Below are 14983 nucleotides of genomic sequence, written 5' to 3' on the forward strand. Positions count from 1 at the left end.
ACAAGAGAGTTTCAACAGCAAAATCACATACTAGTAAAACAGCAATAGTGCAGAAAGGTCAAAGAACAGGTGGTTGGGCCAATCCATACCAACCAAATTTCTTGACCAGACTAAGCAGCATAAAAAAGTAATTGTAAGTATAACAGCCAAAAGAGATCAATCAATTTCTCTCAAGCACAAATGGGACCATCCCATGTGTGGATCATTCTCCTAAATTCTGGAAAGTATTTACATCCCCGCAATTCATTTGGGAGGCTGTTCCACATTCCGGGCGGCCTCATAAGAGAATGAGTTCAGTCCATACCTTGAAGACTTTACACGTGAAATGCTGATTGCGTTGTCTCTCCTGAAATTATAAACAGATTTTTAAAATTTTACTAAATCCTGTATGTATACAGGGGAAAGCTTGTGTAGTATTTTAGAAACCTCACAGCCCATATCCTTCAGCCTCCTGACATGTTAAAGTGAGCTATTCGTAGTTTTTAAGAGATGACTAAAAGGTGAGATAGAATAACACTCCCAATGCACGCATCCGGATCTCTCCCATCTTTCTCACACTTTTCATACTTGTGAACTGCCAAACTAAAAGGCATTTAGATATGACTGTGGGGGCCTGTCACCGCCATTTCCTGTTCGAGACGTCTCTCGTCCCATGATGGTAAAGCATAAAGACATGACTGCTGCATTCTCTCATCGCCTTATCTTGTTCAAGACGACTCTCGTTCCATGTTAGTAAAATATATAGATATGACCGTGGGGAGCTTCTCAGAGCCTTTTCCTGTTCAAGACGCCTCGCGTCCCATGTTAGTAAAATATATAGATATGACCGTGGGGAGCTTCTCAGAGCCTTTTCCTGTTCAAGACGTCTCCCGTCTCATGATAGAAAAGTATATAGATATGACTTTTGTGGGTTTCTCGTCGCCTTATCATATATCGGATGATAAAAATCTTATTTCCATAATTCACGGTTGATTTTAGTAAAGTTCATTTCTTATATTTATGAATTTTTTGCTGAAACTGGTAAACCTCTGTAGCGAAAATTTATTTTTTCTTGAACCTCTATTTCAAAGGTATGACCTTGTCAAATTGCTAGAATTGAATAGTATCAATAATAACACAAAGATGTAACGGCCAATTAATCACTAGTTGAAGTATTACTTCATTCATTATCCACATAGAGCCTATGAAAAGTAACAGAGGTCATTATCCATTTCAGTGCCTCCACTTGGGACCTCTGACTTACTAGTCACACGCTCAAGCGAAAGGGAAGTTCTGCCCACTCCAGAACCTTTGACAATAGCTGTTTGCCACATTCAGTAAATCTCTCCCGCTCATTTACAAAATGTAGCATGTTCCTTATTAAACGTGCCTAGTTATTTTCTCTCAGTATTACGGATTTTATCCAGAACTATCATTATCAAACCCTGTATGTCTGGGTTGACACATAGAAATACTAGTCCATGTATGTATATGTTTTGAATTTACTTACACGTTTGAGTTGACACATAAAAAAATACTCGTCTTTGTATGTTCAGTGATGGCTCTCAATAAAATTTAATACTCAATAAGTTTCGTTGCACTTAGCTTATGAATGCACCTCACGTGACTTTAATGTTGAAACAATACATTAGCTACAAATGTAACGTTTGTCTGCCGTAAATTGTTCTTGTATTTACCTAAGGAAATGCTACTTCATACGTTTTACAATGTGATCTGTAATATACATGCAAATGCAGTCGACCAGGTTAGATAAAATCCTCTTTGTAAAGAAATAACAGTGTTGCCTGGGCCGTCTATTGTTCAAAGTTTAACATACCACAAAGGTTGTCGAGCGGAATGACGGGAACATAGTCCAGCTAGTCACGTGACAGGTTGTTAAACGTCACCACAAGTCATCTTTAAAGCTTATTGTAAACGAAAATACACAATGAAGGTTGACATGATATACAGTTAGATAAAGAGTGTCGTTTTATAAAAATATACAGTTAGATGTCTGGAATGAAATAGTTAAATATAAGAAAATATAGATAAAACACAAAATTTTATGAATACTGTATATTTGATAATATTCGCGAAGGATTTGATCTTTTTTCGCGGTCAAATAAAGATGGCGATAGATTAGATCCTCACCAAATATTCCTAATGTGAATGCAAATCTTCGAAAATATCTGTTATATTTGCGAACATGGACGTCCGTTAATAAGTATGTCCGAAATTTAATACTCACAAACAAGCCCGAACCGGACCAACCTCGAAATATTAGCCCCGCGAAATTGAACAACCATACTGTAGAATGTGTAATGTAATAGAACATAATAAAAGTAATATTACAGAACAATTGTCTATGAAAATAAAATATCGGTTAATAAGATTTAATCAAATGCTTATAGCATAGTATGAACATGAACAAAAAATTAAATATATGACATAATAACAGCATAGAAAATACTGGTATTGCAATACGATCAATTATTTCAACGTCATGTCATTCATTACACCAGGTCGTGAAACTCTAATAAGTTATTAGAACTGAATTGAAATTTCTAATTCAATATAACTATGAAAAAATTATCAAAACAAAAAGAAATATTTACATGGAGACTTCTGAAGAAGTACACTGAGAATAAGACCAGATGTTCCGGAAGAGTTATACAGGATACATAGCGCAAGAGAATATGATTATATAATATACAATATCATATATATAATATACAATATCATATATATAATATACATATATATAATACACAATATCATATATATAATATACATATATATAATATACATATATATAATATACAATATCATATATATATAATACAATATCATATATATATATATACAATATCATATATATAATATACATATATATAATATACATATATATATATACACAATATCATATATATATATACAATATCATATATATAATATACAATATCATATATATAATATACATATATATAATATACATATATATATATACATATATATAATACACATATATATATCATATATATATATATACATATATATATATACACAATATCATATATATAATACAATATCATATATATATATATACAATATCATATATATAATATACAATATCATATATATAATATACAATATCATATATATAATACACAATATCATATATATAATATACATATATATATATACACAATATCATATATATAATACAATATCATATATATAATATACAATATCATATATATAATATACAATATCATATATATAATACAATATATATATAATATACAATATCATATATATAATACACATATATCATATATATAATACACAATATCATATATATAATACATATATTTTTATATAATATACAATATCATATATATAATATACATATATATATATAATACACAATATCATATATATAATATACATATATATAATATACATATATATAATATACATATATATAATACACAATATCATATATATAATATACATATATATAATATACAATATCATATATATAATATACATATATATAATACACAATATCATATATATAATATACATATATATAATACACAATATCATATATATAATATACATATATATAATACACAATATCATATATATATATATATATATACATATATATAATATACATATATATAATATACATATATATAATACACAATATCATATATATAATATACATATATATAATACACAATATCATATATATAATATACATATATATAATACACAATATCATATATATAATATACATATATATAATATACATATATATAATATACATATATATAATATACAATATCATATATATAATATACATATATATAATATACATATATATAATATACATATATATAATACACAATATCATATATATAATATACATATATATAATATACATATATATAATATACATATATATAATACACAATATCATATATATAATATACATATATATAATATACATATATATAATATACATATATATATAATATCATATATATAATACAATATCATATATATAATACACAATATCTTATATATAATATACAATATCATATATATAATGTACAATATCATATATATATGTACAATATCATATATATAATACAAAATCATATATATGTAATTCAAGAGGATATATATATATACATATATATATATATATATATATAGAAACACCCTACAGATGATAGGGATATTATATATACATATATATATATATATAGAAACACCCGTGCTTGCGGGCGGTATGGTATGGGGTCACCTGGACAACGTAGGTTTGTAGCGATTGATACAGGCTGTGAAAACTTGAAACTGTTTCCGCGATTGTTGTTAAATGTATTAAGTTTATCTAGTTTTGCAACAATGCCATGTCATGCTATAGAGTCATTAATTTTCATGGTATTCTTTGTAACTCTAAATTCACGAATTTATATGTCCATGGAATGATGAACACGTGAAAGTTAAGGTGGGTAATAATAATAGTAGGTTTTGTGAGAATAATTTACCCACGAAATCAGCGACGAAACTGTATATTTTGGGTAAAAATCACGAAATTTAAGAACCATGAAAATATATTATTTTACAGTAAGGAATTTGATGAAGAACAAAACAATAAAATAAGAGAGAAGATTAACATATGCATTACATAAAAGATCAGCACAGTCTAAAAATCCTAAGAAGTCGACCGTCTGTTATCTGTTTTTTACATGAGCGAAAACACTCGCTGCAACAAATCATGTGTGTATCGTGTTTTTGGTGAAAATATGATGTACGTGTATGAAAGAGCAACAGTAAAATTCGTGACACGTCAGATAGTGATATCGCACAGTTTTTAGATGTTATGTACGTATATATGTCCAGCATAGATTGCTTTTCGTATAGTCGAACATACTGAACTCGATCAATAACGAAAGGCACCAATTAACATTACGTGACAATGATTGATTCCAAGTTCTTTATACATGACGTAGGAGTGTTTTTTCTTCGTTCTCACCCGTTCAAGATTCGTTGATACGAGGAAAACCAATTGAGTGACGTCAGAACATTAATGAAAGGCGGCAATTCAATAATTCAACTAGTCATTTCAGTACAGCTATGAAGAGATCTAACTACATCAAATTGTTGGACATTTATAAGACACAACAGAGTGAAAAAGCAAAATCTGTCATCCCTTCAGTTGCGAGAAAATGAATCGAAAATCTAGGGGTGAGATTATGTCAAACGCTCTGCAAATCCTCACGTTTGTCGGTCGTTTCCCATGAAATAAGATTCCTAAATATTTACATATTTCCAATTGTTAATTAGATTGAATGTTATTAACATGAATTTTATAATCCATAATCTTTAAGAAATATTTTCTTATAAAAGTACATTTGTGGAATGTATAGAATTTTCTTACATTTTAATAGCCATCACGGCCACCGTAGACGACAATGAGCGTGTCTCACCTTCCTCCATTAACGTGTAGCAATATCTAAAGAAACATGCTCGTTACGTTTGAAGTGCAGATAGATACAATTAACACAGACAAACCCTAATGGGACTTGAAGAAGGCGTGAAGATATACTTTAGGATAAGTTCTACACAGTCTGATAAGGACCTGGATCCCCAACGCCCCTATCGCACGAGCTAGCCGACAGTAAAAGAAGAAACCAGACACTTTAGTATGACCAGGTTCATTGTATCTGCTCGTCTTAATTACAGGAGGCAAACTTTGCCGATGTTAATCAAACCGATTCTGTTGTTTTTTTTACAGATGGTTCACTTACCGACATCTGTGTATGCTATGAATACGTCAGTTTAAACCCATCACAAAGAATAGATAAGTACTGAATTACGTTATTTATTCAAATTGGATACAATTATAAACATTTCAATGGGCCCGTTTGCGTTTCAATTGTTAGACTGAAGTATGATTTGACACGGGCAGCGAGTACACGTCGTGTTTAGCAACATCTCATCCCCATGTAATATTGAAGCACTTTCCTGACAACACTCTAACAAATTGGTACGGAAATTGTTGTGTTTAATTTAAATGAAATTTTGTAGACAAATCACACTGTTTTGTTACGTTGACGAGAAGATTGCACCAGGACAGAAAAATGGCAGCGTCTCCGTTAGCGTGGATGTGACAGCCAGGACCTTAACTGCGGGGGTTGTGACTGTCTGTTTGGTGCACGGCTGCACTGTTACTGGTGTTTTGTTCTGATCAACACGAGATTACGTGTCGCTGATATTGGCTCCTTGCTGTTACAGATATAGATATATATATATATATCCGGATTCATTCAGAAAGGCAATTCTCTTCTCAGCTGCAGGAGGTATTATATAAAACACGTTACTGACAACCCAAGTGGCATTGCGTTGTAGCGCAATGGTGTGCAAATAAGAAAACAAACGGACCTTAATTCATATTCTGATAAATACCCGAGAAGTCAGTTATTTTATCTATGTGTTTGATCTAAAGGAAATATGTTTTTGTCTTGTATGAGTTTGTTGTCACTTTTGACACTTGTGGTGTTGCTTTCTGTTACACAAACTGTGTTTTCAGCCGATAAGTTTGCCTACAAGACCCAAGAACCCATTGATGGATCTGTTATAAACTCAAAGATTGACAAAGTATATCATCTCGCCTCCCAGTTTCATGAACAATTCCGCTGGGAGAAATCTATATTATCAGAAATGGCACAAACCCAAAGTCACGTTCTGTCAGAGATTAGGGATCAAGAATACCGGATACGTCGCCTCAACCGGAACTTGAAGAGAACTCTAAAATTTTGTGCTAACCAGAAACTCCTCTCTGCAAAGGCAACGACAACTCCAACTCCCTACAAAGTGTTTTTCTCTAACGAAATGTAAGTATAAAGACTACTTGAATATTAATCAACAATGTTTGACTGACAGCAAACAACAAAAATCTAAATATCATAAAAACAAGCAAATTTGTAATATGTTTGACTTAAATGATTAATTCGTCAAATCACCTTCAGGTCAACCAAATCTTAATCTAAACTGAAACTTTAGTAATCGAGTAGAAAATGTACATAAAAAATACACGAAAGCTCTTAATTCATTGAAAGGGGAATACGACCAGGTGTTCCATGTGGGCCAGCGGCTTCTGCTTGATCGGCGACACCTGTCATGTAAATCTTAGTCAGTATGATTAAGTAGCGTTACTCTACCAAAGTACGAACATCGGTTAACAACGAATTTTGTATTAAATACGATGCTTGTCAAATGAATTAATCAACTGCACCAGACAGCCCTATCAATTACTAATAGCGGTCAATTCTCAAGACATTCTATGGAAACGTGGTTATCCGAGGTTATAATTAAAGAAAGAGTACTCGATGTAATACCTGGTTTGTGATCCCTTAAACAGACTTAAATTAGTTGCTTTTGTAAAAGTAGTTGGTAAATATTGATATAGACAAAGAAGTGAGGTTAAATATGAACAAGGTTCTAGGTTCAGGACCACATGTTTATAAGGCAGAGACTATATGGATTCTTTTCATAAAAATCACTAATAATTTGAAAATCTATTTCTTAATATGATTGCATGTTTTTTTAAGGATTGTTACCAAAAAAAGCTATTAACTGCTGACATTAAACTAATTGATACAGGATGATGATTCAAAATGTATTATATCATATTATCTTATCGCGACGATGTTTCTAGTTTTCTGTTCAAAAGTAATGAGTTTTAACATTGCCAGCATTTTGTACATAAACTTTTATCGTACACCGAAGGTCAATTTAAGTTAAATGATAAAAAAGATAACAAAAAGATAAAATTTTATTCTGTTCGTTCTTTTGCCAAATATATTTATACTAAACATGAAACCAACTATTTGGTTAAAGATATCGATGCTTAAATAGAGAATATTCAAAAAGTGACCATTATGTAGCTAGTTGGTTTGATAATATATAGCAATATCACTAAGATACAAGATTTTATTTTATTCGCAAATTCTGCGTAAACAGACGGCATACGGACTCTTAACGGAAAAAATGTGATTGAAATTTCAGGAGAAGTTAAATAAATGGTACTTAATTAAATAACACGAACATCCTGAGACATGTACATATCATAGTGTGTGTTGACCAACGATTAAATAATTTATAGTTGAGATGCGTAACTACAAAGCAGGCTCTCAAAACACAAACACGCATGTCAATCCGATTGACGTCACAATGGGCGATGGCATGGAGATGAACGGTATGTGGTATGTAATCAGCATTGCTTTGTGAAAAAAAATCTTAAACTTTTTCCGTTTTTGTTTTGGAAAAGAATACAAAAAAGTCATAGGATCCAGCGCGTCTAATCACCGTTATTAGCGTCAAATATGCAGACGCAAAAGTGCGGAAAATTTAAAGGGGTATTCGGTAGTACGATCAGTATAGTTGTTCTTTATAGGAAATGTGTTCCTTCAAGGAATAAAAACAAACATTTTGTCTAAATAAACCATACAATTATATGGTTCTGTAGATAGATCCAGAAACGGAAGTCTGGCTATTTCTGGTGTGTCTACTGGAGTAGCTAAATTGATTCTGTAACGGAGAGTATGTGTTTTAATTAACTCTGATCGGTCAATGAATGACAGATGGCTGGTAGAGTGTTAAATACACAGACTGATTTCTTGAATCATCCTGTTGTATTGTTTTTATAATGTGTCAATTTTCATATTCCCTACTTCAATTGTCCATGAAATTGACCAGATTCCTATCACTGTCCATGTGGATTTAAGTTAGCAATAGAAAGTTAGTTTACACCGAATTGCCATTTGCAACGGTTGCTGTTTCTCATAGATTGCACAAGAGACACACAGGTGGTTTTCACATTTTCAATACAAACTAAGAATTAAATATAGTAAAGGCAAACAATGAATTAACTGCATCATAAAGCTGTTTCGTCCTTCTAGGACTCGTCAGTGAGGCTACATCACACGGCTGTTTCGTCCTTCTAGGACTCATCAGTGTTGCTACCTCATACAGCTGTTTCGTTCTTCTAGGACTCATCAGTGTTGCTACCTCATACAGCTGTTTCGTTCTTCTAGGACTCGTCAGTGATGCTACATCATACAGCTGTTTCGTCCTTCTAGGTCTCGTCAATGATGCTAAGAGCCTAAAATTTGAAACGTAGGACATAATACAAATCAAATATTGGACAAGTTACTAGGTAATATTACCTATTTTCCATAAAACATTGCCTAACAAGTATATTTTCGGAAAGATCAATGATGGTGTGTCGTTTTTGTTTATTTTATTTATTTATTTTTTTGTTGCATCATTGCAAAATAACAGAGGGCTCATGAAGTCGAATTTCACGGAATATGGGACTATCCATGGACTCCTACATTGTACCGAATTATTGAACTTTGACACCGTAGCATTCCATCCAGTCTTTATTGCTTAAACTTGATTATAAAGTAGCACGTTCTTCCAATTCTATCGTTTTTATTTATATTAGAAAGGAAATGTGATATTCTTACAATAAGTATTAGAACGCGTTTACAAAGAGGATTAAGATCCAACTTCATATCATGTCGACAGCTGGTTCTAGTCTAATGCATGAAAGTTCTTATGGTAGACTTGTTTAACAAGCTTGTATATCAATAAACAAGTATAGTTACATATGAATTCGCATGGCGATGGATTGCGTCAAGCATAAGACAAACATCATCGATATTCCTCTCACCTCACTATACCTGTCTGCAGACCACTTCATCAGCCCTGTAAAATCGGTTTTATCCTTGGTAAGAATAACACGTATTTGTTACTTGACGATCAGATTGCAATCTGTATAATAATAGTTTAGATTAAGTAGAACAAATCTAATCGGATACATTTGCCTTGTGTAAACAGCATGGGTTGCATTTCGATGAAATACGTCTTCTGGAAATAGTTCTTCATTGTATTAATGCTAATGTGGATTAAACTCTACAAAACACTACAAAGACTTGTAATTTCTGAAGATGCTTTCGCAGAAGTGTTTTTCTAAATTTCGCATTATCTTATATACACGCGGAATTGAAAAATTAAAGTTGGTGATAGCTGGCTGCTTGCCTGTTGTTGTTTCTCTTTTATATAACATATGTTATAAGTTTAGGTCTGATTTACAGTAAGACACATTTGTAGTAACACGTGAACACAATCAGGCGGTATCATTAATGATATCGTACATTGATCAATGCATTCCATTCTCTTGAACTTCTTGTTCCAAGTTTTTCCCCGTGCACAAGTTTACTCTTAATAAATGATTATCCATGTGTAGTCTCGATGTTTATGTTGGCTCTCTTTTATGGAGGTAAAAAAAGTACACAATGTATTTCCGTTTCCGGTAACACGTGTAATGCATTTTTCCTTAGAAAAATATTTCACACGGGTAGAGATGTTACACAATACCATTTAATGACCCTCATGGCCGTACATCTGGGGAATTGTACGACCTTCCAACGTAATCGATATGTAGATTATACATTTTACAGCAATTTTATTTACACGTTTCTAGTCGTGATCAATGTTTTCCAAACGAAGTATTAAAATTACACTGTATATATCACCTTACTTGAATGCACCCATTGAAGCCGGATGTAAGTTTCTTATGTGCTCTGATCCAACAGTAAACTACCTGAATTATAGGTCTTGGTGTGTTTTCGTATTGAGCCTACTTGGCTGTCCGCCCACTGCATCTTAAATACAGGTTGGATAGTTCTATATATTCATTTCAACCGGAGGTATAAAGTTCGTTTTCTCGTTAAACATTAAGTCGATACTCAGTTTGGAATGACGCAATTTCTTCCATTTTGTTCACATAAAACATCACACACAAGTGAATAGACACAGTACAATCATTTGAGATTAAGAACTCTGCTTTTAGACAGAAAGTCCTCGACGTTTTCCGTAATACGACCATCGGCAAGGTTCAGAATATAAATGAAGTGAAAAAAAACAACAACATAAATATCACCATGACAATATAATCGTATTTCAAACTCGATGAAAGTAGGGCAAAATAAGAAATAAGAAAACGTACGAAAGTTATTGAAATGTGAAGCCATTTCACCAACCATATCCTATCATTCGTTATATCCTACTTTTACTTCCAAATCTTCTCTTCAAAGTTTCATTGATTTGTCCTCTGGTATCAATGCCGAATCAGGAAAACAACTGATAAACTGCGTTTGATTCGTTATTTGGCTTAACAATTTAAAATTTGTGGCGGAGATATGTACTTTTCCCAACAACCCCATTGGATATCGATTGTCCATATTCACAGTATCTCCCATAGTTACTCCCCTTTGTTTCACTCTCGCGATAAAGTTGGCACCGATGGAGATTGAGAACACATCTTTGTGTTTCATCTGCGGCATTGCTGACAAGTCAGAGTAATTGTAATAATAAACGTTTCTACGGAAGGGACACGATTAAGATTACCGGAATGGCGTATTATCCAATCAAATCAAAGCATATGAAACGTGTCCTTGATGTACGTTATACATTTCATTATGTTTACTGAAAGCGAAATTACAATAATTGGTCGTTTGATACGTAACACAATCTAGAGGCCTAAGCTGACATGTGTATTCAATAATGCAGTTTCCATGTAACCGTCGATCTGGTAAACATACTATAATCTCCATCATGTAATCACTAATATGAAAATATTTACCATTGGAATGTTTCAAAAATTTATCTTATTCGTTACTAATAAACTCACCGAAAATTTCGCTTTGCATTTCTTGTAAATGAAGTTCATATACCGAAAAACGTTTTTTTTTTTTTTAATTATTTTAAGACATCCTTCTGATGATCCACAGAGTGATAGACAATGTAAACAAGGCGTCTAACATGGCCGTATTTGTCATATTTCACACACATTCAGATGGAATCAGGATTCCCAGTCCCGTTAAAAACGCTAAATCTTGATACTGTTATAAACACATTATTCTTTTAAGAGAGTAAATTATGAAACTACATCAATCAAACATACCAAAGGGATCCTGGCTGATAAACTGGTGAATGGGGAACTTTGTGTTTGGTATTCAGTCTGTTCAGTAGCGATATTGCGGATCTCGTTAGAGAATTCTTGTCACTTTTGTCTAAGAAATCACAAGTAAACTCGAATCACACCGACACCAGAAAAAAAAATCCGTTTCATGGAGAAATCCGCAACAGTTAAAAAAAGCCATTGTTGATAACACCCTGAAAAAACATAGTACCACATAGCTTACAAGCCAAAAAAAAAAAATAGCTGAAGGTATGTCGTGAATCCCTCACGGAATTAACCTATTCTTAATGCTTTTGACAGCGAATTTTTTCCCTTATCTCTGCGGTACATTTGTGTGTCCCGACCTTTATCTTACATCACTTTCGAGTCCCATGACCCGAGGCATCATTGTGATTGCAGCGTTCCGAATCGTTGGCATTCTTCTTCTGTAGTTTTTGCTTGGCGTCTTATCGGGTCATCAACACGATAAGGTCTTACTTTTAGCACGTGAATGAACGATGCGCGTGCAGTGAGAATATACTGCTATTGAATTGGAGTAGGTCATTATGAATAATCTTTTTTTTCTATGGTAACTGATACGGAAAGTGATGGTTGATTTCGTTACTTCGCTTTCGTCAGAAAAATAATACAGGGGAAATCTTATTGATGTAGTTTAAACAATATTTTAATTCAATATTCAACAAATAATCACTTACCTTTAATACGTAAGGGATGGGATAACAGCCATAGTGAACAACACCAAACATTATACCACAACAACAACATACCATAAAAGCTGAAAGGAAAAGTGATTGTAAAAACGACATCAGGAGACATATAAATGAATTTCTTCCAAAAGTTACGACTAATCCTCTTTGTACCATAAAGGGCATCGCCAACGGTGTGTACATTCGCTAAGACGACTGCCTTGTGTAACCACATGTATCGTTCATTATGACGTCTTCATTTGTGTGTATTCTATCATGACGTCATCTATCCCATGTCTTATTCAGGAGGATTTCTATCATTAACATTTTTGCAGTAGATTAAGGTTTATTCTATAACCAGGTGTCACCTTTATGACGTCATCTTTATGGTGCCTTCCATCACCATATGTCTTATCAATGATAATTTCATCTGTCATAATATTTTATCACGTATGCCATTTACGATAATTTCGCTTATTATCACATTGAATTATATGAAGTATATAACAACAACAGTATCAACACACAAACACAGGATTCATTATAATGTCGTTTTTTATCACAAACATCTTAGTTTGCTGCCTCGACATATTTGGTACTCACTATCAGTCTTAGAAACAACAATTCTAACACCTATTTACGTTTTGGTTTCGTAGTTTGATTTCAGGTCATACTTCTGAAATGGAGATCCATACTTAGGCCGGTTAGGTTAAACTTTTTTGTAGGAAGCCCTAGTAATGTGTGATATTGTTGACTGACCAATAAATCTCTAAGGAATAAACTGACATGAGACTGAAAACGAAGGACACCGCCAAGGGTACAGTATCTTAAGAAAATTTTGACTAATAAAACAAAATTGATTTATCGAAAATCACCAATTAGTCACCACAACTCAAATACCAATCTTGTCGGTGCTTCAATATACGTACTACGGCGTAAAAAATAAAATATATCAGAAAACCAAAGCAATTCAACATAAATATATAAATATATTATCACACTAAACGTTTCCACACAGCCAAACCCCAACCACCCCAGGCTCGGGAGGCATCATCACATGTATTCCGGGTTGAGGTGTTGGCGGACAGATTTTGACGAGATAATTCTAGTTTTTATCAGTAATTTCTATCAGTATATCTCCCATACCTAAAGTAACATATGGAACAGATGTGAAAGTAAAAAAGACTTATCTAGACGATAAAAAACATATTCAAAAAAGTTAAGAAAAACAAGAGATATTCTATAGCTGTCAGGTACACTGTTAAGGTATACTGTTTCCAATGGTTCAAAATTTCACGGTTTTGCAAAAGTCTTGATGCAATAGGGGTTCATGAAATACCGGGTCAGTATGACGACAGTAAAACGTCTCCAAAATTTTCATAAATCCGTATATCTCGAAACCTTGCGACCTGTATAAAGTGTGTGTTATTCATTACATTATAGGTAGTTCATGCAATAGAAGGGCAATAACTCTGTTGATCCTGTAGATAACTGGTCTGGTCCCCTTAATTATCATGAAAAAAAACCCTTCAGTATCTTCCAATCGTTAGAATGTATCCCTTTAATGTTGATTCGGTGTTGGTTATATTTTCAGAGAAACTAATCCTTGATGAATAAGCTGAAGATAGATGACTTCGCTATTGGTGGAAGTTGACGACAACGATGTGATTCAAAATGACTTGACAGCATTTCAACAGGATATTTTATGGTGTAAACAGAAAGTAATGAAATGTATAAGAAATTTAGCGTAGTGATACAATATCAATATATGAGTGAAAAGGATAGTGGCGTATGTTTTTTTTCTCCAAAGGAGGTCTTAGTCTTAGTGATCGTAACCCCTGGAGTATGGAGGATGGTCCGTAACGATACCTGTATGTCGTAACAACAGGTACCATGTAGATGGCAATGAGTGTAAAAAAATTATATCTTATCACTTCGACTTGGGTCTGAGTTGAATGTTGTAAACTGATTACACTCCATAGGAGTTATGTTGTTTAGTACTGTAAACGTATATATTTTAGTGCATTCAAGTTTTAGCGCAGTAGTAATTACGAACAAGTGAGTGCTATGATGCATTAATTAACGACAAACATAAATGTAATTAGCGCAATAATATATTAGCGCAATATTCCTAGTGCGGAAAGCGCTAATATCAGACTGGCGCTAGACTGTTTACATTTGCAGCTCTTCATTTGAAAGCTTAATCATTTAGAGTTTAAGATTACCTTCTCAAAAATCATTCTACAGATTT

General features: G+C 32.8%; 1 protein-coding gene across 1 annotated transcript; it reads left to right on the forward strand.

The window, feature by feature from the left end:
* Positions 1-6337: 6337 nt before the first annotated feature.
* LOC132549655 (uncharacterized) lies at positions 6338-14665 on the forward strand. The gene is made up of 2 exons (XM_060213609.1): positions 6338-6890; positions 14327-14665. Exons 1-2 carry the CDS (start codon positions 6508-6510, stop codon positions 14340-14342), a joined length of 399 nt encoding a protein of 132 aa, XP_060069592.1. The 5' UTR covers positions 6338-6507; the 3' UTR covers positions 14343-14665.
* Positions 14666-14983: the final 318 nt, after the last annotated feature.

Source organism: Ylistrum balloti, unplaced genomic scaffold (genome assembly GCF_031769215.1).
Source record: "Ylistrum balloti isolate Yb309-2 unplaced genomic scaffold, AGI_CSIRO_Ybal_v1 Utg370072, whole genome shotgun sequence".
In the NCBI taxonomy this organism is placed as follows: Eukaryota; Metazoa; Mollusca; class Bivalvia; order Pectinida; family Pectinidae; genus Ylistrum; species Ylistrum balloti.

Excerpts from the sequence above, each read along its gene's own strand:
- LOC132549655 (XM_060213609.1), top strand. The coding sequence starts at position 6,508 with ATGTTTTTGTCTTGTATGAGTTTGTTGTCACTTTTGACACTTGTGGTG.